General features: G+C 35.5%; 1 protein-coding gene across 1 annotated transcript in view; it reads left to right on the top strand.

The window, feature by feature from the left end:
• kto (mediator complex subunit kohtalo) overlaps nt 1-27,561 on the top strand; it is a 693,083-nt gene that overhangs the window by 454,597 nt on the left and 210,925 nt on the right. The window contains exons 31-32 of the mRNA XM_090412482.1: nt 1,126-1,307; nt 10,602-10,611. Of these exons, the coding sequence (XP_090268608.1) occupies nt 1,126-1,307; nt 10,602-10,611 (192 nt within the window). The remainder of the gene's footprint in view (nt 1-1,125; nt 1,308-10,601; nt 10,612-27,561) is intronic.

Genomic DNA, 27,561 nt, shown 5'->3' on the forward strand with positions numbered 1-27,561 from the left:
TAAATGGCTTCAGATTTTTGCCACATATAACTGTTTTGCATTCATTTTTATTCATTCATTCCTGAACTAAGATTTCAGCAAATAGTAATCCTGTTTGATAGAGAAGCTTGATTGTCAGGACTCATTCAGCAAAAAATTGTCATTACTAATTCATACGTGTCAGTTGTGTGATAAGTGCAGAATAATGACAAATCTTTCATATTCAAGCTTCACTCTCATGGAGTGTAGACAGATGTTCATTGCTCCACTTATATTGAACACTTTATCAGATCAAGACTTGATCTGATAAGTGCTCTATGGGTTTTCAAATATGTGTTTCAGCAAGAGACGTTGCAATTTGATAGCTGGATCCAATCCAGCACAAGACTATCAGAATTGAAACTGGAGTATTTCAAATATCATCTGTTCTGATCTTTACATCGAAGCTCATGAACCAGCTATCACTTCAACATTATCATCTATCCTTAACTATATGCAACCCAAAATAAAATCTCTTCCAGACTTTCCCATATGACCAATTATTATTATTTTATTTTTTTTGTGGTGGGAAAATTCTTACAGTACCTTTCAGACTGCCATGTGACCTTTGGTTAAAAAATCAAAGCATTACTTCAAGCACCTACAGCCCAGGGTGCCCAATTCAGCATGTATGACACTCAGTGCACTGCTCCCATAGCACATTTGCATTGCATGATTGCGACATTGCTTTGTGCAGGTTCGGGAAATATACCATCCATCCTTCTGGCTACCAATATCTCTTTTTAACACAGAACAGAATACTTTGGTTTTCCTGACTGATATCCGTTATAGATGTGGTGATAGAAACAATTCCACAAATTTTTGGTTTCCCATTCATGGGTTGAGAGTAATAGAATAGTAGAACAAATTACTTCATGGTTAAAACTTCCCACATTGAGTTTCTGACTCCAAATTTTCATTAAGGGATCTATTTTATCCATTGTAAGTAAGATTAGAGTAGTTGGGTTGATGTATTGATTGAGGTGATTTCTTGTGATAGTAATTAGTAATAAAAAGCCAAACGGCTAGTAATTAGTAATGTTATAACATGGAGAATTAATTTTAGTCACATTTTGTTTAAATGAATATGCATACATGTATGTTTAGGATAAACATCCACCAGAAGATATGAAGACTAAGCAAACCATGCAAGAAGCACTGCAGTTAAGATTAAGTCTTGTTGGTGGAATGTTTGATATGATTCAGCGCAGTAATCCAATGACAATGGACTGGGCTGTGTTGCTTGTTCAGCTTATTAGCTATGGAGTTGTTGATCCCCATATAAATTAGTAAGTTCCTTTTTTCTCCATTATATAATTAAAATATTTATTGTTTTAAAATTGTTTTTTTAATATTTTGGTAATCACAAAATATTTCTAATAATTTATCTGATTTAAACTACTACTTTCAGAAAAGGATTCAAATCCATGTCTGTATAATAATGTTGACAAAGCAGTTTCCACGAAACCATTTTTGTTTTTGCAGGATAGTTGAATACCAAGATCTTTCAGCTTCTGCTGCTAAAATTCAAAATTATGTCTAAGTTTTTATATGTTAAAGAAGAAGAAAAATCAAAGAAAAATGCTGATTTCAGAATAGACAAAGACTAACTGGTATTCAATTATTTAAAAAAAAATTTTTTTTAAAAAAGTCTAAAACTCCAGCATGATGAAGTCAACCCATGTGAATTAACATGCATTTGTTGTTCTTAACAGAGGTTTAAAATAATGTATACTTCACACCTTATGATGATAAATATTAACAGTTATTGTTACTTAGCTTTCAGCAGTCTCCCTAACTATACAGAGAGAGAGAGAGAGAAAAACAGTCATACACATTAGAACAAATTTGTCTTCATTTTACACAAATTATGGACTCTACAACCGTGTTATAAATAATTATAACACGGTATACATGTGTATACATCATCTGGAGTACACACACACACACACACACACACATGTGTGTATATATATATATATATACAGACACAAGCTAAATTGCATTTCACACAGTATGCTGAAGAGACAATGATTTGATCAACGGTTATTTTACTGGTCTGACCTCTTGAAAATAAAATAAAATTACAATAAATAAATTAAATAAAATTAAATAACTATATCAAAGCTATATTTTATTTAAGACAACATCAGAGAAACATTCTTTCATATAGATAGTTTTGTTACAATAAAAATGATATCCTAATTTAACAGGGCAATTGTGTTGGGTAGTGCTAGGAGTTTATGTGTATATATTGGCAAGCATGTGTCGGTTTCAGGTAAACAGTGAAGGAAAGACTGCCAGAAGAAAGACATGTGACAAGTGCATCTAGAAACGGAAGTGTGTTCTGCTTTTCAATCTCAGTTGTGAATTGTATGCATTTGTGTTGTTTGTTTAGGTGGCTGAGGAAAGTGTCTAATGCCTGGTGGCCATGGGTCCAGATAGCGAAAACATCGTCAACTTATCTAAGCCAGACTTTGGGTTTTAAAGGAGAGGAATCTAGAGCACATTGCTCAAAATGCTCCATGTAAAAGTTAGCAATGGGGGGGGGGGGGGTAATGTGAAGCCCATGGCTATGCCTTCTTTTTGTAGGTAGAATGTGTTTTGCCAACAAAATAGCCAGAACATAGTACATGCACAAAGAGTGCTGTGATATCGGGAGGGAATTTGTCCTGTAATAGAAGGATTGTGTCACTGATTGGGACATTTGTGAAGAGGGCAGAGACATCAAAACTGACTAATAAATCATCTTTTTCCTGTGTGGTATCTTTGATTATGTTTACAAAGTGTTGTGTGTTTTTAATATAGGAGGGGGAATGACCTACCAACTCCTTGAGTGTTGACGTTAGTTTCTTGGCTAGGTTATAATCCCGTGAAAATCCCAAATTCCGTTTCCAGATACACTCGTCACATGTCTTCCTTCTGGCAGTCATTCCTTCACTGTTTATCAGAACAGACACACAAACTCCTACCACCCAACACAAAAACTAGGAGTCATTAATACGCTAAAAAACAGGGTTTGAACATTTGCTCCAATGAACAAGCACTTAAAGATGCATTAAAAGTTATCAGCAATACCTTCCTAAAAAACGGTTACAGCCAAAATACTATCAACAAAATTCTGTACAAGACCTCCCTTAAAAACAAAACTACTCTCACATTTGGAGTGGGCCCCTTGCAAAATTCTTGACTCAATACGGAGGAGAGCAATTAGATTGAATAATAACCCATCTTTTACCAACTCATTCCTCCAACTGAATGATATATGCACATAAACACAAGAAAGATATTTAATTAACCAAATATTTCATCCTCAGTGGTATTACTAGAACAGTTTTAAAAAATACAAGCTAGAATACTAACAATAGATCGTTAAAAATAGAACACGCCACGTGATGTTATATCACTAAGTATTAAGTATAAAACGGAATATTTTGAAGTAGAGACATGATTGAAAAGAAAAAAAAAAAATTAATGAGTAATCTTGATTAGACTTTCCCAGATTTTTGATATAGATATACAGTCATTACGATGGAGCAAGGCTTCCACGCTTTCCTTGAACAAACGTTCGAACCTATAACGGGATCTATGTAAGAGGCGAGTCCTGGACCAAAAGATGCTGTGGTCAGTTTCAATCCCATGTTGAGCCAATCCAGACTTTTCAGGTTTGTTGTGAAGAATGGAGGATTGATGTTCTTGGATTCTTTTTTCAAGAGAACATCCAGTCTGGCCAAAATAGGAGAGATCACAGTTACAAGGAATTTGATAAACTCCAGGAAGAGATAAAGTTGAGCGTTTGTCTTTAGGAGAAGGAAAATGAGAAGACAATTTGTTAATAGGTGAATATGTAGTTGTTAAATCATATTTCTTTAAAATTCTTGCGATTGGTTCTGAAATACCGGAGATATAAGAAATAGGCACTCGACATATTGAAACTTTGTTGTTTTGTGGAGGATTATAAGAATTGAGAAGATGTTGAGTACTTTTTTTAGAAAAGCCATTGAGTTTCATGTGTTGTTGGATAGTAGAAAGTTCTTTCTGTAGATAATCAAAAGTAGAACAATTAATTTTGGCTCTTCTGATGAGGCATTTTATAATTCCTGGTTTTTGACATGGATGATGGGCTGATTCTTTAAGAATATAACGACCTGTGAACGTTGTGAATGTTCGCTTTCAATATCACCTCATTATTACCAAAGCTGACAAGGGAAAAGCAACAGTAGTTATGGGCTCAGCAAATTACAGAAGAAAACTTTCTGTTTTGCTTTGAGATCGCTCTACATATCAAGAAATTGATTATAATCCAACCAACAGACAACTAAAGAAATTAAATTCTCTCTTAGATGAAGTCATCAGTTTAGATAAAGACTTAAAACTCATTTTAAGAATTGAAATTGAAAGACTTAAAACTCATTTTGCAAGACCTCCTAGATTTTATGGCCTTCCAAAAATCCATAAGATTGACTATCCTCTTCATCCAGTAGTAGATTGTATTGATTCTCCTACTTACCGTATAGCAAAATATGCTAAATTATTGAAATCTTACATTGGCAGCTCTAATTCTTTTTTAAAAAACTCCTCAGATTTCTTAGAAAAATTAAAAAATGTCTCATTACAACCTACAGATCTTATGGTTAGCTTTGATATAGAATCTTTATATACCAATGTACCTCTCAAGGAAACTTTAAAATTACTTGCTGACATCTTTCCTCAAGACATTATAAAACTATTCGATTTCGTAATGCATTCTGGATATTTCGTATGTCAAAATAAATTTTACAGCCAAGTAGAAGGAACGGCCATGGGAAGTCCTCTTTCTCCTGCTTTAGCCAACTTTTATGTATTTAGAACATTTAGAAAAAGTCCTCTTCTCATCTATTTTCCCTCGACCATCTTTTTGGGTAAGATATATAGATGACATCTTTACTATTTGGCCTCACAGCAAAAACTCTTTACCTTTTTTAAACAGTATTAATTCCTTGCATCATCGTATAAAGTTTACTATGGAAATAGAAGAAAACAACCAGTTATCTGTTTTAGACGTTCTCCTCATCCGGTCACCTTCAAATATTCTTACAACTACAGTATACAGGAAACCAACGTTCATAGGTCGTTATATTCTTAAAGAATCAGCCCATCATCCATGTCAAAAAACAGGAATTATAAAATGCCTCATCAGAAGAGCCAAAACTAATTGTTCTACTTTTGATTATCTACAGAAAGAACTTTCTACTATCCAACAACACATGAAACTCAATGGCTTTTTAAAAAAAAGTACTCAACATCTTCTCAATTCTTATAATCCTCCACAAAACAACAAAGTTTCAATATGTCGAGTGCCTATTCCTTATATCTCCGGTATTTCAGAACCAATCACAAGAATTTTAAAGAAATATGATTTAACAACTACGTATTCACCTATTAACAAATTGTCTTCTTATTTTCCTTCTTCTAAAGACAAACGCTCAACTTTATCTCTTCCTGGAGTTTATCAAATTCCTTGCAACTGTGATCTCTCCTATTTTGGACAGACTGGACGTTCTCTTGAAAAAAGAATCCAAGAACATCAATCCTCCATTCTTCACAACAAACCTCGCCTCTTACATAGATCCCGTTATAGGTTCGAACGTTTGTTCAAGGAAAGCGTGGAGGCCTTGCTCCATCATCCCAACCTGAATCGTAATGACTGTATATCTATATTAAAAATCTGGGAAAGTCTAATCAAGATTACTCATTAATTTTTTTTTTTTTTCTTTTCAATCATGTCTCTACTTCAAAATATTCCGTTTTATACTTAATACTCAGTGATATAACATCACGTGGCATGTTCTATTTTTAACGATCTATTGTTAGTATTCTAGCTTGTATTTTTTAAAACTGTTCTTGTAATACCACTAAGGATGGTCTGCTATTTCCCGACCGAAATATTTGGTTAATTAAATATCTTTCTTGTGTTTACGTGCATATATCATTCAATCTTATGTCACAAGTATCCTTAAAACATCACATTCCTCCAACTTTTGCACAGATATTTAGTTTATGCATTATGTGTATTCTATAAATATTTCCATGGCAAATGTTCATCTGCAATAGCATCAATAATTCCCCCACTCAGTACCAAGTTAATTGGAACATGTGCAGCTACTGCTCAACATCCCTTCACAGTACACCTTGAAACCCACAGAACAAGTTTCTTTTCTTCCTCCTCCATCTCTTCTACTGCTGTATTGTGAAATTCTTCCTCCTGATGTGTTTCCCGAGGGATACAATATACAGACTTTTAAATCAAATGTAAACAAGAATGATATATGCACGTAAACACAAGAAAGATATTTAATTAACCAAATATTTCGGTCTGGAAATAGCAGACCATCCTCAGTGGTATTACAAGAACAGTTTTAAAAAAATACAAGCTAGAATACTAGAATAGATTGTTAAAAATAGAACACGCCGCTTAATGATATATCACTAAGTATGAAACTGCTTTTCATACTTAATGGCTTTTCTGAAAAAAGTACTCAACATTTTCTCAATTCTTATAATCCTCCACAAAACAACAAAGTTTCAATATGTCGAGTGCCTATTCCTTATATCTCCGGTATTTCAGAACCTATCGCAAGAATTTTAAAGAAATATGATTTAACAACTACGTATTCATCTATTAACAAATTGTCTTCTTATTTTCCTTCTCCTAAAGACAAACGCTCAACTTTATCTCTTCCTGGAGTTTATCAAATTTCTTGCAACTGTGATCTCTCCTATTTTGGACAGACTGGACATTCTCTTGAAAAAAGAATCCAAGAACATCAATCCTCCATTCTTCACAACAAACCTGAAAAGTCTGGATTGGCTCAACATGGGATTGAAACTTACCACAACATCTTTTGGTCCAGGACTCGCCTCTTACATAGATCCCGTTATAGGTTCGAACATTTGTTCAAGGAAAGCATGGAGGCCTTGCTCCATTGTCCCAAACCTGAATCGTAATGACTCTATATCTATATCAAAAATCTGGGAAAGTCTAATCAAGATTACTCATTAATTTTTTTTTTTTTTCAATCATGTCTCAATTTCATACTTAGTGATATAACATCATGTGGCGTGTTCTATTTTTAATGATCTATTGTTAGTATTCTAGCTTGTATTTTTTTAATACCGTTCTTGTAATACCACTGAGGATGGTCTGCTATTTCCAGACCAAAATATTTGGTTAATTAAATATCTTTCTTGTGTTTACGTGCATATATCATTCAGTCTTATATCACAAGTATCCTTAAAACAGCAAATATAAACAAGTTTCTCTTTCCCAACTTACTACACATATACACTACTAACGTACTATAGGTTGATTAACTAACCTTTTGTGTATGGGGCTCAACATATATAATTTTATTATATTATATTATTATTAGGTGACACCTCCAAGGAGTCCAGAGATTTTTCAAGGGAGGGCACCTACTTTACAATTCTCCGTCTCCACCACTTAATCCATCAACTAAACCAACACTATCTACTCCCACCATATCACTAATATTTCCACAGACAAGGGTCAAGAGTTTAAATATTCAGGTGTAAATTGAATTAAATGTTATTATCCATGCAGTCTGGAAGGAGAAGGCAATATTAGACCAGATGTAATAATAATTTACATTAACAGTACAAAGTTGACTCACTTGATAAATATAGCAGAAGTACATTAATCAGAAGCAGTTAGCTGACAGGGGACACAGTTCTTTTGCAATGTGACTGTAGAAAAAATAATCATTGGTAGAATGATAACCACTGAGGAGGATTTAGTTGAGTTCTAAAATGAGCAATTTATCAGTGTATTTCATCATCCGTGTGTTGGCTTAAGTGCTGGGAAGACATCGTGTTGGAAATTTAATGACATATTGACAGCACTAAGAAAGGATTAAAAATTAAATGGATAAGAATCCTATATTTTTATATAGCCAGTAAGTGAAACTCAAGATTTTCACTTACTGGCTATATAAAAATATAGGATTCTAATCCATTTAATATCTATTCAATTGCCAGAAAACTAGCCTTTTGGCTTTTTATTCTAATTAAAGGATTAAAAACTCATTTTAATGCTTCCAATATTTTGTCTCAGTCTTTCCTTCACTGTTTATTGTAAACAGACACATACTGGCCAATATATACACATAAACTCCTATCACCCAACACAAAAACTATCATCATCATCATCAAATTCCTGCCATGTACCCTCAAGGGGTGTACAGGATATGACAGTACTACATGAAAAAATTACATCATTACTAACTTCCTATCTACAATTTTCCTCCAAATCAGTCTTTTACTTGTCAAGACTCCAACATTATCAGATCTTATATTTCTATCGTCTAAGGCACTTTGTACCGTATCAATCCACCTTTATCTTGGTCTTCCTCTGGGTCGCTTTCCTGCCAACCTGGCAGAGAACACTTGTTTTGCTAGTGTTCTCTGCCAGGTTGGCAGGAAAATGCAAAAACTAGGGATCATTAATACACTAAAAAGCAGGGCTTTGAAGATTTGCTCCAATGAACAAATTGATACATCTTCAGGGAGTATAAATAACACCTGTACTACATACACACACACACACATAAAGACAGCATAATATTTAATGAAATATGTGGGTGACTCTAAAGTGCTGTCTAGGTGGTGCACACTCTGTGAACGTTTTTGGCAGCCTGGGATGTACATTAGGACCTCTGACGATTATTGTTTCCCAAATATTGAGAAGTTTTAAGCATCTATATTTGTTTAAATTAGGTTGATTTCTGAGTTCCGCTTCAGATTTCAAAAACAGGCTTTCCTTTATAAATTTACTATGGTGGAGCATGGTGGTTTCTTCCAGAGCATGGTGGTTTCTTCCAGAAGATCCTGTGAGTTATATCTAGTACTAGGTCTGCAAGGCCAGATTGACTATAGTTATAATTGCAGATGTATGATTTGTGTTCAAATCATGCACACATTGAACACAAATCGTACAGTGTTTTTCAGTTCAACTATATTCAGGGCTACAAAGGGACATGCTGAAGACAGTGGAATACATTCAAATGTTGGAATTTGTAAAATGCACAAATGGTCTGTGTGGTTCAATTTGTTCCAACAGGATCACTTTTATTAGAAGGTTTAGTAAAGAAATTTGGAAATGATATTAATAATTCCACTCTAGCTTGATGAAATTTTATAGTTATGATCTATATTAAAATTTGTCAGTTTTGATTTCAATCTGATCATTGTTATGAAAAAATTAGGTAGAATGAACTTTTTTGTCTAGAGATAAACCACTACCTACACAATGAAGTAACAGGTATGCTTACAGAATAATGTGAAAAAAAACAAGAAAAAAGTTATAACATTTCACTGACCACCTACATATGTTGTCTACATCTTGGGTGACATTAGGTATTCTTACCAAATACTTTAAAAGAATAAAGTGTTGTTTTAATGATAAAATCTCAAAAAATCATCTTTCGATGAATTTGAAATTTCAGTGAATGTGAAAAATTCATTGATAAATTATTGTTTTTTTTTTTTTCCCCTTTTTCTCGATCATTTGCATTTGTGACAAATAGTTGTGCAGTGAACTGTCGTTTTATAAATTGCTTTTTCAATGAATTGCCATTTCCTAAATTGTTTTTCAATTCATTTTTTATTCGACAATTTGCTTTTTTGATGAATTGCCATTCATCAAATGATGAATGGCAATTTGATGGTTTTTGATGAATTTTCATGGAACTGTGGCGGAGCATGCCATGGATATGAATTCCTGAATCCAGTCGAAGAAAACCTCCCTCCTTTACAGAAACAGATTTAAATAGAGAGACTACTTCTAGAATCTTCCACAGCACTACAACATTCCTCAAACTAAACAAATTCATCTGCATCACATTGTCAAAAATCTGGGAGATCATCATTTTGAGACTCTCAGCAAGTGCCCATCATAGAGGGCATCAGTTAAGATTGTAGGAGCTCACCTTTTACAGTCATTCTGTGTTTGCTTTCCTACTAGGCTGTTCACATGCACATACTCGATATATATATTTTTGTGCCCATGAAAATGCTATGGTGACGAAGGTAAAATATCAGCTTATTAATCTAATTAGCTAAATAAATTTAGTTATTAGCTTTAGATATTTGGCATTTATACCAGAATATATTTAATTAATTTAATTTATGTATATATATATATATAAGTCTAGAAACCCTACTCTAGAAACGAAACATGAAACTTTTCAAGCCAATTTTTTCAGGCTTCCAATAAGCAGGTTGTGTGTCTCAGTGTGTGAAACACACACTGAGCAACAAAATTCATCTCTCACCTAAAGACAAACACTCATGCTCACCAGGGGTTTTGAACCATCAGCCTACTGGTTGAAGAAGCTAACACCTAAGCCAACCAGCAGGTTGTGTCTTTTAGCAAGGAAACATTTTTTTTAACCTTACTTTAGGAAGTTAACAGATGCCCAAATATGTTTACTACCAATTTGTCAAAACAGGTGAATTTCCATAAGTAGATCTCAATACAAAATGGGCATCAAATTTTCAATTGTTACCATCTTATTTTTTCATAGCAATGCTAAGGTTTGTTTTCAGATATGTAATACAGTTTCCAACAGATCAGCTTTAAGAATATCATAAGTTACCTGTCATTGAATCAGAATAACAATATGCAAATCATGGCATCTTTTTAGGTAACTTCTAAGCTTACAGAATAGATAGCTGACCTAGTTTGCTGAATGTTTAGTAAATTCCTCATAAATTATTATAAGACGAATCTTTTAAAGGAACTTGAAATATCAAGAATATTAAAACTTAATAGAAATATTTTGGACCATTCTGGATTTAGGCCAAATAGAGGCTGTCAGGATCAGATCTTCACTTTATGACAAATAGTCGAGAAATCATGGGAATATAACAAAGATCTGTATTTAAGTTTTGTCGATCTGGAAAAAGCATATGACAAGGTGCCAAGAGAGAAGCTATTCAATACACTATAGGGGCATTATATCAAGCAATACTTAGTCTTTATTTTAGTTGTGCAGTTAGGATTGAAGGAAGCACAGGAAGATGGTTTAATGTTAAATCTGGTGTTAGACAAGAATGTATATTATCTATATGGATCATATTATGAAGGAAAGTGGTATTAAACCTGATATTAAAATTGGAGATGTTATTATGTCAGCTCATTGTTTTATGCAGACGATGTTTTACTTCTGAATAAATCTGCTACAAGTTTGCAAGATTCCCTGACTAAATTGAATAACTGTTGTAATAGATATGGTATGAAGGTCAGTATTAAAAAGACAAAGACAATGAAAATAGGTAGAATTGTTGAAAATGTCAACTGTGTTGTGAACGGGGAACCTGTGGAACAAGTAAAACATTTCAGCTACTTAGACACGATTTTTAGTGAAGATGGTAAATTAAATATGGAAATAGACAACAGAATCAACAAAGCTAGTATGGTAGGAAGTCAATTGAATTAATTCATATGGAATAAGAGAGAAATTAGTCGGAACATTAAATTAGCTGTATACAAGACAGTGTTCCAACCAATTTTAACTCATGGATCTGAGAGCTCGGTCAGAAGTAAAACACTTGACCAAAGACTAGAGACCACAGATATGAGAGTCCTGAGAAAGATTAGAGGCATGAACAGATGGCATCAATGGCAATATCATATTAAAAAAAACGAGGATATTAGGAAAGAACTTGACATTGTCGACATCCAGGAATGCGTTAGCAGAGCTAATCTCAGGTGGTATGGTCACTTAAACAGAATGGGCAAGGAAAGATTAGCAAAACAAGTGTTCTCTGCCAGATTGGCAGGAAAACGACCTAGAGGAAGACCAAGATATAGGTGGATTGATATGGTACAAAGTGTCTTAGATGATAGAAATATAATATCTGATAATGTTGGAGTCTTGGCAAGTAACAGACTGATTTGGAGGAAAATTGTAGATAGGAAGTTAGTAATAATGTAAATTTTTCATGTGGTACTATCATATCCTGTACACCCCAAATTTAATATACATGGCAGGAATTTGATGATGATGATGATTTTGGACTGAATCTCACCTTCTGTCTTCATTGTATTAGCAATCAACAAAATATATTAAAACTCAGCTGACTATATCAGTAATGACTACATGCTAAATTGTAATAACAGCTTATCAATAATGAAAGTTTGAGAGATTCTTATCTTAATCAGCTGCAAATAACTTTTTTAAATCAAATCTCCAAATACATTTATATTTTGTTTATTTTAATTTTTGATTTCCTCTGTCATGTGGCTTAAACATTCTGCCTTGTTTAAACTATTTGCTTTTAACACTGAACATGGACTCGGAGATATAGTCCAGAATATTTGATTTTCTATGTATCATGTAAATCATTTGCTGTTACTACTGTGAATACATACAGAATTTCCACCCTTATCCATGGGTTCACTTTCATCCATTTCAGTTACTGACGGCTAATCCTGGTCTGAAAATATTAAAAGGAAAATTCCAGCAATTTACAATTCATAAGTTTGCATGCCTTTCTGTGATGAAGTCTCACCCTGTCCAGCCTGGGACGTGAATTAACCCGTTGTCCAGTGTATTCATGCTGTACTGTATATGCTACCCACCCATCCGTCACTTAGTAACCACCTCGGTTATTATTATTATTATTGCATGGGTGCCTTGATGGAGTCCCAAGACTCATCATGGGAGACCCAAACTATCAACACATGTCTCTCCTTGAAACCATTGTGACCCATCCATTCATTCACCACTCTCCAAGTGAAAATTCTACTCCTCACATTCTTGTTAACCATACCCTTTACCCAACTTCCAAGGATGACATCTTGTTCTGCCCACACTAGCCAAGTTCCAAAGCATTGCCCTTGCATCAATTCTATGAAATCCTTTCAGTAACTTAAACGTTTCTATCATATCCTCCCCTTTTTTCGTCACCTATTAACCAACTTTTGCAATCCACAAACCTCCAATTTATTCTCATAGGGAGCATTCCATACACCATTCACCTCTGAATCCTCACCACTACTTTCTCATCCTCAAGAAACCCAGGCGACTAGATTTCACAACCACTCTTATGTAAGATCTTAAAAACAGATCAAACATTGAAACTTCAGCTCTTGCTAATGAGAACATGGATCTATAGAACCCGATCTGGTAAGGATACTCAAGTTCATCATCACGAATTATGGGCTCACTGCCCGTTGGTGTCCAATGCCTCCTTCACCATCTTCTTCCACCTTTCTTTGTTCAGTGCACAGTGTCGCAATTTCTGTACACTCATTCCACACCAGTACTTTATATTGTCTATCCATTTTCTGTATGGTCTACTTCTTCTGTTTAAACCATCCAAAATACCAAACATAAATGTCTTTATCTTCTGGTCCTCACTCATTCTACAGATGTGTCCGAATAATTGCAACTTCTGTTTCATAATCTTCTGTATTAGATTCTCTTTTGGTTGTATCTTCCAATAGAGCTCTTGATTTGTGATTTTCTGTACCCATCCTATTCTTAGAATCTTCCTGTAACAAGTTCTTTCATATGCCAAAATTATTTTATTCAAGTTGAATCAGCATTAAAAATTTAGTTTAGTGATGTTCGTTAAAAGAATGCTTCGATTAATAGGGCTACGATACATCAAAAATCAGAACTTGCAAAAACAGTAGGCAAAGAAAATTTCACTGCAACTGTTGGATGGTTTAACAGGTGGAAAAAGCGAGAGAATATCGTGTAGAAGCATATTCATGGTGAAGAAAAAAGTGCTGATTTTTTACCAGCTGATGCATGGATCAAGACCGAGTGGCCAAAAATTATTGCTGAATATTCTTCCGAGGATATTTATAATGAAGACGAAACAGGACTATTTTTCCATGCAATGCCTGAGCATACTTATTTGTTTAAAAATGAAAGTACTGAAGTATTTAAATCTTCAAAAGAGTGAGTGACAGTTCTTTGTTGTGCTAATATGAAAGGTGAGAAATGAGAGCTGCTAGTGATTGAAAAAAGTAAAAATCCTCTGTGTTTTAGAGGTGTTAAAAGTTTGCCTGTTGACTACTGTTCTAGTGCAAGTGCTTGGATGACCAATGCCATTTTCAACAATCAATTAAGTGGGATCTTAAATCAAAGCGAAAAATTGTCTTGTCAGTAGACAACTGCACTGCACACACAAACAATTTATCATTAAAGAACATCAAAGTAAAGAATTACAAGGGTTGTTTGAAAAGCTTGGTAAAAAAATAAGTTAAACACTTTTTTTTTTTCAAAAAAAATCACCTTTATTTCTCAACATAGTCTCCATCGAGGTCTACACATTTGGTCCAGTGAGTTTCCAATTTTTTTCATCCCATCTAAAAAGTAGGATTTGTCAAATTGTGCAACATAGTCATTGACAGCCTTGATGACATCCTCGTTTGGATAAAATTTTTTTCCACCGAGCCAAATTTTTAAGTTTGAGAACAAGAAGAAGTCACACGGGGCCAAGTCCGGAAAACGGTGGAAGTGGAACCAATTCGTACCTCAATTCTTGCAATTTTGTCATTGCGATGGCCAGTGTGTGGGACAGTGCATTGTCTTCATGAAAGAGCGTGTGGCAATTTTGGCTGGTTTTTCTTCAGTTTTCTTTTAAATGGTCCAACAATGATGCATGATAGACTCCTCTTATTGTCTTACCCTTTTCCAAATAGTCTATCATGATAATTCCTTGGGAATCCCAAAAAACAGTGACCATCACCTTCCCAGCTGATAAAATTGTCTTTGCTTTATTTGGTGCTCTTTCACTGGGCATTGTCCACTGTTTTGGCTGCTTCTTGGACTCAGGTGTGTAATGGTGGATCCAAGTTTTGTCTACAGTCACAAATCGATGCAAAAAATCCTGCGAATTGTGATTAAGCATTGTGTCGAAATGTCTTTTCACATATGTTTTTGATCAACAGTCAACAATCGCGGTACATTCGCTCACACAGCTTTTTCATGTGCAATTTTTCGTGCAGGATATTATGCACCTGTTCAGTTGAGATGCCTACAATCTCAGCAATCTCACACACTTTCACTTGGTGGTCTTCCATAACGATACCATGGATTTTGTCAATCATTTCCTTTGTGGTGATCTCAGTTTGGCCTCCGGAGCATGCTTCATCTTCGATGGACTTACAACCACTTTTAAACTCATTTATCCAAACTAAATAGTCTTTAATGCTGGTGCAGAGCCCCATGAACTGCATCTAACTCAGCTTCGATCTGCGCTGCCATCCACTTCTTCAAATCAGTGTTTTATCACTGCACGAAACTTGTTTTTCTCCATTTTTATGAAAAATATGAACACGGTCATTTTAAGTGTTTGCCAAATGAGAACTACGCGTTGCATGTAGCTAAAATTTTGCGAGGGTCATGAAAAAGATGATATGTGCCGACACTGGTATGAATGAATGAATTGTGTTGCCATCTATTGGAAATTTACCAAACTTTTCAAACAACTCTCATATAGCTGAACTTGATTATATAAAAGACCAATCTGATTCAAGTGCAATTTCAAAAACGATTTCTCTTTTTGATGCATTATGAAAATTACAGATATAACCAGCATGGTAAAACTTTAGTTTAATATAAACCAAAATATAAATAAATAAAAATAAAATAAATATTGAAAATCAGAACTTGCTCCCGTTCCTGGATACACTAATCACATGTCTTCCCTCAGGCAGTCTATTCTTCACTGTTTACCGCAAGCCTACACACAACAGCCAATATATACATGCTAACTCATATCACCACCTTTCGCAAAAATTTGGAGTCATCAGCACCCTCAAAAACAGAGCTATAACAATTTTCTCTAATGAACAAGCTCTTAAACAAGAATTAAAAATTATTAGCAATACATTTATAAATAATGGATATAACAAAAATACTATTAATAAAATTCTTCATAAAACTTCATCAAAAAGTAATATAGATTACAGTAAAACCATAATACTCACATACATTAAATAGTTATCAGAATAAATGAATAGAATCCAACATCATTATAATCTTAATGCCACTTTTAAACCACCTTTAAAATTAAAAAACATATTCAACACCTCTAAGGATCCTTTTCCCCCCATTGGCACACAACCTGGAGTTTATTGCATCTATTGCACCTGTAGCTTATATTGGGGAAACTGGACGTACCCCTCCCCCCCCCCCACCCCCCCCCCCCCCCACCCCCCCCCCCCCCCACCCCCCCCCCCCCCCACCCCCCCCCCCCCCCACCCCCCCCCCCCCCCACCCCCCCCCCCCCCCACCCCCCCCCCCCCCCACCCCCCCCCCCCCCCACCCCCCCCCCCCCCCACCCCCCCCCCCCCCCACCCCCCCCCCCCCCCACCCCCCCCCCCCCCCACCCCCCCCCCCCCCCACCCCCCCCCCCCCCCACCCCCCCCCCCCCCCACCCCCCCCCCCCCCCACCCCCCCCCCCCCCCACCCCCCCCCCCCCCCACCCCCCCCCCCCCCCACCCCCCCCCCCCCCCACCCCCCCCCCCCCCCACCCCCCCCCCCCCCCACCCCCCCCCCCCCCCACCCCCCCCCCCCCCCACCCCCCCCCCCCCCCACCCCCCCCCCCCCCCACCCCCCCCCCCCCCCACCCCCCCCCCCCCCCACCCCCCCCCCCCCCCACCCCCCCCCCCCCCCACCCCCCCATATCACATCAGTTCATTTAGATCTTAGCATTCCTCAGGGTCTTTTTCCTGCAACTTTTGTTTCAAACAACTAAATCGCTAACCTTTTTTCTCCACCTTTGTTCATTTGATTAAATCACCTCAGATTAGCTCCGCTTACATATCATATCCTTTAATGTTAATGACGAGTTCTTTTATAATATCTTTAATGCACTTTTATCACTGTTGCCATCTCTTTTCTTCTCTAATCTTCTTCACTACTCACACCTATCATTCTTTGATCAACTGCTTTATTTCTTGCCCACCTCTCAGATCCATAAGCTAAAAATTGTTTGAATACTGTTTTCAATATTGCTGTTTTGCCCTCTTTCTCTCTTATTTCTGTAAATTTATTCTTTTGGCTTTTGTCATACTTGTCTGGCTTTTTTTTTTTTAAAATAAAAATCCATTTCTGTAGAACATATCTGTAGAATTCAGGTGGCTATATTAATTGAAAAGATTCAGCAGTAGGTAACGAAAATGATATCTGACTTGTATGTGAACTCAGGGTCTCCACAAGGCTGTGATCAGGAAGCATGTGAGGTCCAGATTCTTCTTACTGTATGTGATGTGATGAGGATGTGTTGCCAGTAGGCACTTTTGTGTGCGTTTTTAGTAAATGTTTTCATTCACTAAAAATTCGGGCACTGCATGGCCAGCAAAGTACCTCCTTTGGCGATTCCTAACTCACTGAAGGTGCCTGTATAATAATTATATAATATCTAAAATTGTTTCAGAATTGGGGGGGAGGGGGGAGGCAAATGCTGGAAAACAAAGTTTTACATAAAGCTTATAATCAAGTGCTTTTAATCTAATAATTTTTTATTATTAGATTAAACAAACTCAGTAGTTTGTGATGCAAGTTTGCTACAAGTTGACTATAGAAGTCCAATGAATTGGTGCAAAATGTTCATAAAAATATAGATTTCTAGAGGAGAGAAGAACATATGATATTTACTTAGACTGCTGTTACTCGCTGAAATGAAACCTTCATGCAAATTAGAAAAAAAAATAAAGGCAACACTCCTGAAGTAATTTTTTTTTAAGTTACTATGTTATTTATTTCTCATTAATAAAAATTAACAAACATAGTCATTCTTTTTAAAATGATTATTGATTTTTTTTGTTTGTTTGTTATGTTTTCTGGAATTAAATTTATTTTCTCCAAAAATTTTAAATTTCTTTACAACATTTGATAGAAATAATATTATAGCTTAGCATTTACTAAGAATTTGTAATAACACTTGTAATGTTATTTATTACATTGTTTTTCAAACTTTTCTGACCCCGATAAAAAAAATGTTTTGCATTACGACCTACTACAGACAAAAGTTTCTTGAAACAATATATTCCCTTACTATATATAGTAAAAGGAGAGGAAGGAGAATTGATGGCATTCAACACCAAACACAAAGATAAACTTCTTCATTTTCAAAGGCAGCAAAATTCAAAATGGGAAAATGGAAAATGAAACTTACCTGCCTATGACTGGTAATTAATTTACGGAATTAACAACGCATATAAAGTAAATTAATTAAAGATAACTTTAATGAATCACTTCTATATTTCGACAATGTCACATTGTCATCTTCAGGAACATTTTAGCACATACCATATCTTTATGTTCCTGAAGATGACAATGTGACATTGTCGAAATATAGAAGTGATTCATTAAAGTTATCTTTAATTAATTTACTTTATATGCGTTGTTAATTCCGTAAATTAATTACCAGTTATGTCTAACCAACGTATAAGTCTTACCACTAGAATTACCTGCCTATGGTCCTACAGAAGGTTCTCTTAAGGAAGAAGTGGAGAAATTTTTTGCATCATTAGAGCAAGCAGTTGACATAAATAAAATGAAAAAAAAGTGGTGCATGTCAGAGTTCAGGTCAAATACATATCAGAAGAGTAGAAAATGAATCTAGCAATGCATAAAGGAATGTGTTGGAAAAATTTGGATAAAAGAGTAAGGCTAATAATAATGGTAAGTATCGGTTGGACTTCTGCACAGGAAATGGACTAATCATTGCTAAACACAATGTTCCAACATAAAGATATACATGAGTTCACATGGAGAGGACATAGTAAATAATAAAAGCCTCATTGACTATTATTATAAATTGTGATATCTTCATTATTGGCTCAGGATACAAGAGTGTACAGAGTATTTGGAATTGACTATCACTTAGTCCTAAGTAGGATAAAAATGAATAACACATTGAAAAAGAACAGTATGTAAGAATTTTTAAAAGAATTAAAAGTTGAGCAGCTTTAAAAGGTATACTGCAAACTCAACTATACAAACATTATTGAAGAAAAAAAATTAAACAGTTTGAAAACAAGAACCAAACCTTGTAGTCTCATTTGCAAACTCTGAAGAAAACATTGATTGATTCATATAGGAAAGTATGGTGAAGTTATCTGTAAGGATAGAAAAATAATATCATTTTGGACACAAGAGGTTATAGAGGCATTCTGGAAAAGAAGAAAGCATACTAAATGTTCCTAGCTAATAAGTTGGAAGATTCAATAAAAGAATACAAAAAAAAAAAAAAAATCTAAGGGAGATAAACTAAATGTAAAAGTAGCTAAATAAAAGTCATAGGAGGACATAAAAGATATAAATCAGGAATATGGCAGAGGTTCTGGAGGCTATTGGTAAATGTTAGAAATGGAGGAAAGAGTACTGAAAAAGGAATCAGAGATGATAAAGGCGACATGAAAACTGAAGATAACAGATGTCTGAAGTAATTGCTTTGAAAGACTGTTGAATGAAACAAACAAACATTAGTAGAAAATATTCTGCTAATGTTTGCAGGAGGACATATCATCACTTGAGGTGAAAAAAACTATCAAAAGTCTGAAATGTCAAAATGCACTTAGAGAATGATATTCGGCCAGATATGCTCAGATATGGCAGGTATAAAATTTTGCAGTTACTACACTGCATAATTCATGCGGTCTGGTCAGTAGATTGACCTAGCATTCTCACAGTTCCCATATATAAAAAGAGGAATAAAGCTGAATATGAGAAATACAGAGGAATTTCTCCAGGTAAAATTAATGCAAGCATACTTGAGGAAAGGCTATGAAAAATTGTGGAATTTGGAGGAAAAACAGCTGAGTTTAGCCTAAATAAAGACTGTCAACGCCAGATTTTCACTTTACGACAGAAAGTTCAGAAATCATGGATATATAACATGGATCTATACTTTGTAGATCTGAAAAAACACATATGACAAGGTGCCCAGAGAAAGCATTTCAAAACTCTGTAATTATATACGTAAATGAAATATTATACAAAGCAGTACATAGTCTATATTTAAGATGGAAGTCAGCAATTAGAATTGAAGGAAATGCTGAAAGATGGTTTCATGTAAGAATGCACATTAATTCCACTCTTATTCATCATTTATACTGATCACATTATGAAAGAAAGAAAGTGGAATTAGGCCTCATATTAGAATTGGACATGTCAAACTTAGCTCTTTGCTTTATCTAGATGAACGATGTACTCCTAAACACATCCAGTGAAAGTCTCCTAGATTCTCTAACTAAATAGAATAACAGCTTAAAAAAATTACATGAAAATCAGCAATAAAAATACCAAAACTATGAAAGTAAACAGGAACATAGAATACTTCAGGTGCATTCTCAGCAGAGAACTTGTGGAACAAGTAAAATATTTCATCCATTTAGGCACAGTTTTTTAGTGAAGATGGCAAGTTAAGTATGGAAATAGACAACAGAATAAGCAAATCTGGTATGGTAACTAGCCAGTTGAATAAATTCATATAGAATAAGAGAGAGAGAGAGAAATTAACTGAAACACAACTAACAGTATACAAGATAGCATTCAAACCAGTTCTAAGTTATGGATCTGAGAATTGGGTTAGAAATAAAGCACTTGATCAAAGATTAGAGACCACAGATAGGAGATTTTGGAGAAAATTTGGATAGTGAACAGATGCTATCAATGGCAGAATCATATTAAAAATGGATATACTAGGAAAGAAGTTGACATTGTTAGCACTCGAGAATATGCGTGAATGACTAGCAAAGAGACCCAGAGTAAGACCAAGGTCTGGGTGGATTAAGTCAGAAGTGTCCTAGAAGAATGAAATATTATCTGCAAAAGAATGATGCCATTTATGAAAATATTGAGGCACAGAACAAAAGAAGTATAACTATTATATGGAAATCTAAGCTACAGTGTGGACATGGCCGTTCCATGGGTTTGCACCGCCTGGGTGCAAAATTTTTGTGCCCCCCCCCCCCCCAATTAAAAATTAAAAGATCCTGAAGTACACTAACACGTTATGAATCATTTTGTTATACTGCACGTTAAGAGGAATGTGCAGTATAATATTCGATTTGTCACATTTGAAGGTGACAAATATGCACAAACAGTTCAGTGTATTTTTTATGAACTTGTTTGATTATACTGCCCCTAAATTGTGCCGCCTGGGTTAATTGCACCCCGGTATGGAATGGGCCTCAGTGTGGAAAGAAATTCATTCTGCAAGCTAAACGACAATCCTAAAGAATTCTATCATTATGTTGTTGCAAGTAAAAGAAAGATTGAATGTGAAAAAATAACTACATCAGTGTGGATGGTATGCAGGTGGCAAATGCAGAAGAGATTGCTGAGCAGATGGGTTCCTATTTTGCTAAGAGCTATCAACCTGGTTTATGCAACATAGAGCTCAATTCTTTCTCCACTGAAAACTCGGGTGTATGTGGAGGAGTTACCAAAGCTGTTACATTAACTGAAAATGAATTCGGCACGTACTGATGTCATTCAGTGTGGATGCTAAAAAGTTGAAATAGATGTTCCCTTGAACTGATCATATAATTTGATTCCCAGCACAGGGAAGATTCCGCAGGAGTGGAAAGTATGTATGATAATCCTATTGTACAATGGTTGTACAAAGATGTGTCTTACTGTCAGCCTGTCAGTATCTCTGGATTGATTGTGAAGATTTTGTAAGAGTTACTAAGAGCTTACATAGAGAAATGGATTGAGTAATCTATACTTTGCAATGAACAACATGGGTTTACTAAGGGAAGGTCATGTTTGAGCAACTTATTCACATTTAAAAATAATGTTACCATTGAGTTCAACAAGGGGAATGGATACAGTATGATACTTTTTACTCAGTGCCTGATAGCATTTAGCATGGAAGACTGTTGCATAAGTTGAAGGATGTGGGATCTAATCATAAACTACTAGTTTGGATAAGAGGATGGACTAACAGATATCAAAAAAGTGATATGGGGCGTGTAAGTATGCAAGAAAATTTATGGTGTCCATTGCTGTTCAATTTTTACATTAATGATATTGAGAAGGATTTAACAGAAGAGGCATACTGCTTTTGCTGATGGTGAAAGATAGGCAGGATAATCAGGAATGTGACAGATGTAGCAGCACTTGGAGAATAATTTCAATAAGTTGACACTATGTGCATGTGAAGATGGTTGTCAGTTCAATGTTAGTAAATGTTTTGGTATAATGTGATATTCCGTAAAATATTTTATTAGCAAGAGTATGAGAGGTTTCCCCTGCAGCTGGTTTGTTTGCAAGTCTGTCACCTCTCATTGTGTGCCCTATTTCTAGTTTATCTCTTCCTCTACATATAATGGATTAGAATCCAAAGAAATACAATTTTACTCTGATCACAAAAATTCTTTCACAAAAAAATTTCAAAAATCATAAAAAATAACAAAAAAAAAACCATTAAAACAACAAAAATCCAATAAAAAAAAATCTTACTACCATTAATGCTTAACAAAAAAAAAGTTTCAGTATCTACTTCTTTAACATCCATGGCCTAAACAGCAGTATAAACACTATGCACCACCCACTACATTCATCTGAACCAGAATTACTGTTGAGTTTCACTTAGGATTCTGATATTGGAATCCCAACTGGCAACCTTTACAACCATTGTCTGCCTCAACTACACATTACACAGTTCTTTCTACCACAAGAGGCAGTTGTGCATTCATTAGAACTGACATTAGAACTACCATTCCAGAGATTTCAAAACCTTGATTCCCCTTCCTGTTTGATCTGCTATGGCTCAAAATTTCACTAACAAACTACCCTGCCCTTTTCAATATGCTGTCTCTGTTGCTCTCCAAACTTTGTTAACTACTTTGAGCTCTTCAACAATTTCTCTCTGAAACTTGACTTTCTATAGTTGAAATACCCTAATAGTAGGGTCATCTTTCTTGGGGTACCTCAATGTCCACAACTCAAACTGGCTTCCCTTCTCCAGTTTCATCATTCAAGCACACAGGGATGCCTACTTGAACACAGTTTATCAGTCTCCCTATCAGAATACCTGACAACTCTCTCCATTTTGCCAACACATACTTGATCTTTTCCTAACAAGCTCCCCCCCTTCCAAGTATAATGGGGATGTCAGTTCTCTTCTTGCAACTCAGATCACAACCTCATATAAGCCTCTTTTGTCACAGAACAACCTTCACCCACCAGTTCTAAGTCTTGTTTCCTTTGGCACTACAAGGGTACCAAATGGGATGGCCTTCGTGACTTCTATTCTTCCTCATTCCCATGGTCTGAATACTACTTCAATTCTTCTGATCCAGACACCTACTCAGAATGAAAACCAAAAATTGACCTCACAGAAATTAAGGCCTTCATACCTTATCCCAGCAAAAATTCACAGTCATCATCCAAGCCTCTCAAAAAGTGTGCCAGTGCAGTAAAAGAAATAACACCAAATATAGTTGCCATCACTCTGCCTATATTGCAGCTTGCAACATCTGTAAAAGAATCATCATCAAATCAAATCAGACTTTGAAAAGACCAATGCTGAAAACTCGTCTCCTGTGAAGATTGCAGTCAAGCCTTCTGGTCCCTTGGTTTTTGGCCACCCAGGTTTCAAACACTCTTGCATCCACATGATACCATAGTCATCTCACTTAAACACCAGGCCAACTTACTGGCATCACTGTTCTCTTTCAACTAGTGCATTGCTGAACTGGACAAAATTCCCTCCCCTCCACCAAAAATTGCTCTCCTTGTCACCCATAGTCTTCTGTCTAGAGAGGAGTCTGAAGAATCCTTAATAACTGGAATGCAAACAAGATATCTGGTCCTGATGGTATCCCACCTATTGTGTTTAAAAACTTGTGCCCTGATCCTGTATCACCTCTTCAATCTCTTCTATTTAACTGGCAATTATCCTACAGCATAGAAATAGGCCCACATCCAGTTCACCCAAAAGAAAGGTGATAAAAGTCAACCAATGAACTACTGTTCAATTACTCTCACTTCTGTTCTCTCTAAAATTATGGAAAAGATTACCAACAACCAATTCCTGAACCACTTAGAGACTTACCAACTAAGTTTTGCAATACATATTTTGCTACTTGCAATCTACAGTCAATCTTTTAGCTTTCACCACCCACCTCTGGACTCAAGCCATGGAAAAATTTGGAGAAACTCGCATAGTTGCTCTTGACATTTCAAAAAGCATTTGAGAAGGTTCGGCATGGGGGCCTACTTAGCAAACTGCAATCCTATGGTCTACTTTCTACACTCTGCAACTGAATCACCACCTATCTCAAGAAACAGCTTCTGGAAGGTATTTCATTACAAATGATGAAGTTCATCAGGTGCTGTGATGTTGATTACTGGGTGTGGGCACAGACTTCTTCAGTACTGGTATTGATAAACTGATCTATCATTGGGACAACTGTATCAATAAATTTGAAGAATTTGTGGAGAAGTACTGTATGTTCACTTATTCTTTGATGTATAATTTCAATTTCCTATTATTAAACATCCTCAAGAAAAAAAAATGTGTTACTTTTTTTTTGGAAACCCCTCAAATAATTCTGCCAGTGATGCTACATCATCAGTTAGGGACATTTTGGGCCCATTTTTTTTCATAATGTGATCCATATGGATGATGAATTGGAGTGAAGATACTGTGTTCCCTTGGCTTACACCTGATTTTACATGAAACCAACTTTCTGTATTTCCTTCAATTCTAACTGCCAACTTACATTTTAGATATACACTGTGTATTACTCTGTATAATGTTCCATTCACTCCATACAATAGTATTCTTTCTCCAATTCTAAGCTTTTTGAGTAGCTTCCAGAACATTTTCCCACTTTTTAGGCATATGACTAACCATCTTATTCCTAAATAAGACTAACCTAAATATACATTTTTGCATGTATTTTCTCTTTCTAGTTTGTCTGGTTGTGGGATGAAAAACTTGAGCTTCCAGGAGAGAAAACTCTGCCATCTCTGTATAGGAGACCAGTAACTCTTCTTTGAATTGAAAAGTTCTGATAAAGATTCTTTGCATTTCTTTTCCAAAGCACCACCAACTTAAATGCAAGATTTTTTTTTTTTTTTAAATTTCCTATGACTTCTTAACTAATTGTCCCTAGGTAAGAATCCATTCCTGATATCTATTAGGCAATAAACATCAGGAATGGATACTATACTTATAATAATTACCTGTACTTATGATTTTGAAAGCCAAGGATACTTGGAAGGTTGTATACCTTACGTTGTAAGTACCACAGATTATTTATATTTTATTTTTTATTAATATTCCCAGTCTTCCCTTGAATATGTATTTAACTGCTTTGAGTTAGCTTTTTACATATTTTCTGTTTTCTGTGAGAACTCATTATTGAATGCCAAAAACTATCAGTACGATTGCTTCTTTCCTAGATTGGCACTTTAATTACTTCTTAAGTGCACGAGCTTTGCCATTGAGTCTCTGACTAATTCTTATTTCTAAATTCTTTTCCTTTCTCTCTAATTATATTTATATATTTTAATCTATAGTTTACCTCTGAAAATTGCTCGACTTGGATTCTTTTTATAACTTTCTTATGCTTTTTTTTTCAGTGTAACAATCAATTTTATCCTACTCAGAGTTAAACGATGGTCTTTTTTTTTTAATGTATCATGATTCAGTATGAAGATATTATCAACAATAACATTGTCATTAAGAATATTTTTATTTCTCATGTGTTCTCTCCATGTGAATTTATGCACTTGTTTGTGTTTGAACATGTGTTTGACTGGTCCATCTCCTAAACAAAAAATGCAATATCTGCTCGTTTGTTAAAGGAATGTTCAGCTGAATTGGCTAGGCTTTTCACACATTTGTATAACTTAAGTCTCAGCTCAGGAATGATACCACAGGAATGGAAGGAATATATGATAGTTCCATTGCACAAGGGTGGTGCAAAAACTGATGTGCCTAACTACCGACCTATTAGTATCTCTGGTATGGTAGTGAAGATTTTAGAGAAGTTGGTAAGAACTCGCATACAGAAATGGCTAGACATTCTATACTATGCAGGGAACAGCATGGGTTTACTAAAGGAAGGTCATGTTTTAGCAATTTGCTCATATTTTATAACAATGTTACGGCCGAGTTGGATAAAGGGAATGGATACACTATGATAATGTTGGATTTTTCTAAGGCATTTGATAGGATACCACACAATAGGCTGTTGTATAAACTGGAATGGGACTAAAACATAATCTATTGACTTGGATCAGGGGATGTTGACAGACAGATATTAAAAAGTGGTATACAGTGGGTGTAAATCTGCCAGATTTAAGGTAACCAGTGGTGTACCTCAGGGGTCAGTCCTTGGGCCATTATTTTTCAATCTATACATTAATGGCATTAAGCAGGGTCTATCATCAGATTTGCAATTGTTTGCTGATGATGTGAAGATAGGCAGGGCAATCAGGGATGCTACTGATATTCATCAATTACAAAATGATTTGAATAGACTGGAAATCTGGGCAAACGAAAATGGCTCTCAGTTTAATGTTAGTAAGTGTAAAGTTATGCACTTTGGTGTGATTAGAGTTCCAGTGGCATATTATATTAGCAGGATTATGCTACAAGAAACTGAAGAGGCAAGGGATCTTGGTGTATTGATGGATAAGAATTTAAAGTTCAAAGGTCACATAGCAAAAGTTGCAAATACAACTCAGAGGATAATTGGTATGTTATCTATCATCAGATTTGCAATTGTTTGCTGATGATGTGAAGATAGGCAGGGCAATCAGGGATGCTACTGATATTCATCAATTACAAAATGATTTGAATAGACTGGAAATCTGGGCAAACGAAAATGGCTCTCAGTTTAATGTTAGTAAGTGTAAAGTTATGCACTTTGGTGTGATTAGAGTTCCAGTGGCATATTATATTAGCAGGATTATGCTACAAGAAACTGAAGAGGCAAGGGATCTTGGTGTATTGATGGATAAGAATTTAAAGTTCAAAGGTCACATAGCAAAAGTTGCAAATACAACTCAGAGGATAATTGGTATGTTAAGTGAACCTTGACATGTAAGGATAAAGAAGTAATTTTGCCTCTTTATAAGGCTTTGATAAGATCACACTTGGATTACTATACACAGATTTAGTCTCCCGGGTTCCAAGGGGATAAAGAAGCTATGGAAAGGGTGCAAAGAAGAGTTACAAAGATTATATCCGGATTATAGGATTTGGATTATGAGGACAGATTGTGAGTATGTGGATTACAGACTCTGGTTAACAGGAGAAAGAGGGGTGATATGATAGAGGTCTGTAAACTTTTGAATGGGTGTTATAGCATTTCAACTGATGAAATTTTTCATTATATGGAAGGTGGGGAGAGAACATGGGGGGGGGGGGCATCCATGGAAGTTAAGGTTATTCTCAGTCAAGAAAGGGTTAAGAGCTAGGTTTTTCTTCCAGAGAGCAGTGAGTGACTGGAATAATTTGCCCTTACGGGTAGTGAGTGCATCTAGT

The sequence above is a fragment of the Typopeltis vanoorti genome, chromosome 22, assembly GCF_054136105.1.
Source record: "Typopeltis vanoorti isolate ZY-2024b chromosome 22, IOZ_Tvanoo_1.0, whole genome shotgun sequence".
NCBI lineage: Eukaryota > Metazoa > Arthropoda > Arachnida > Uropygi > Thelyphonidae > Typopeltis > Typopeltis vanoorti.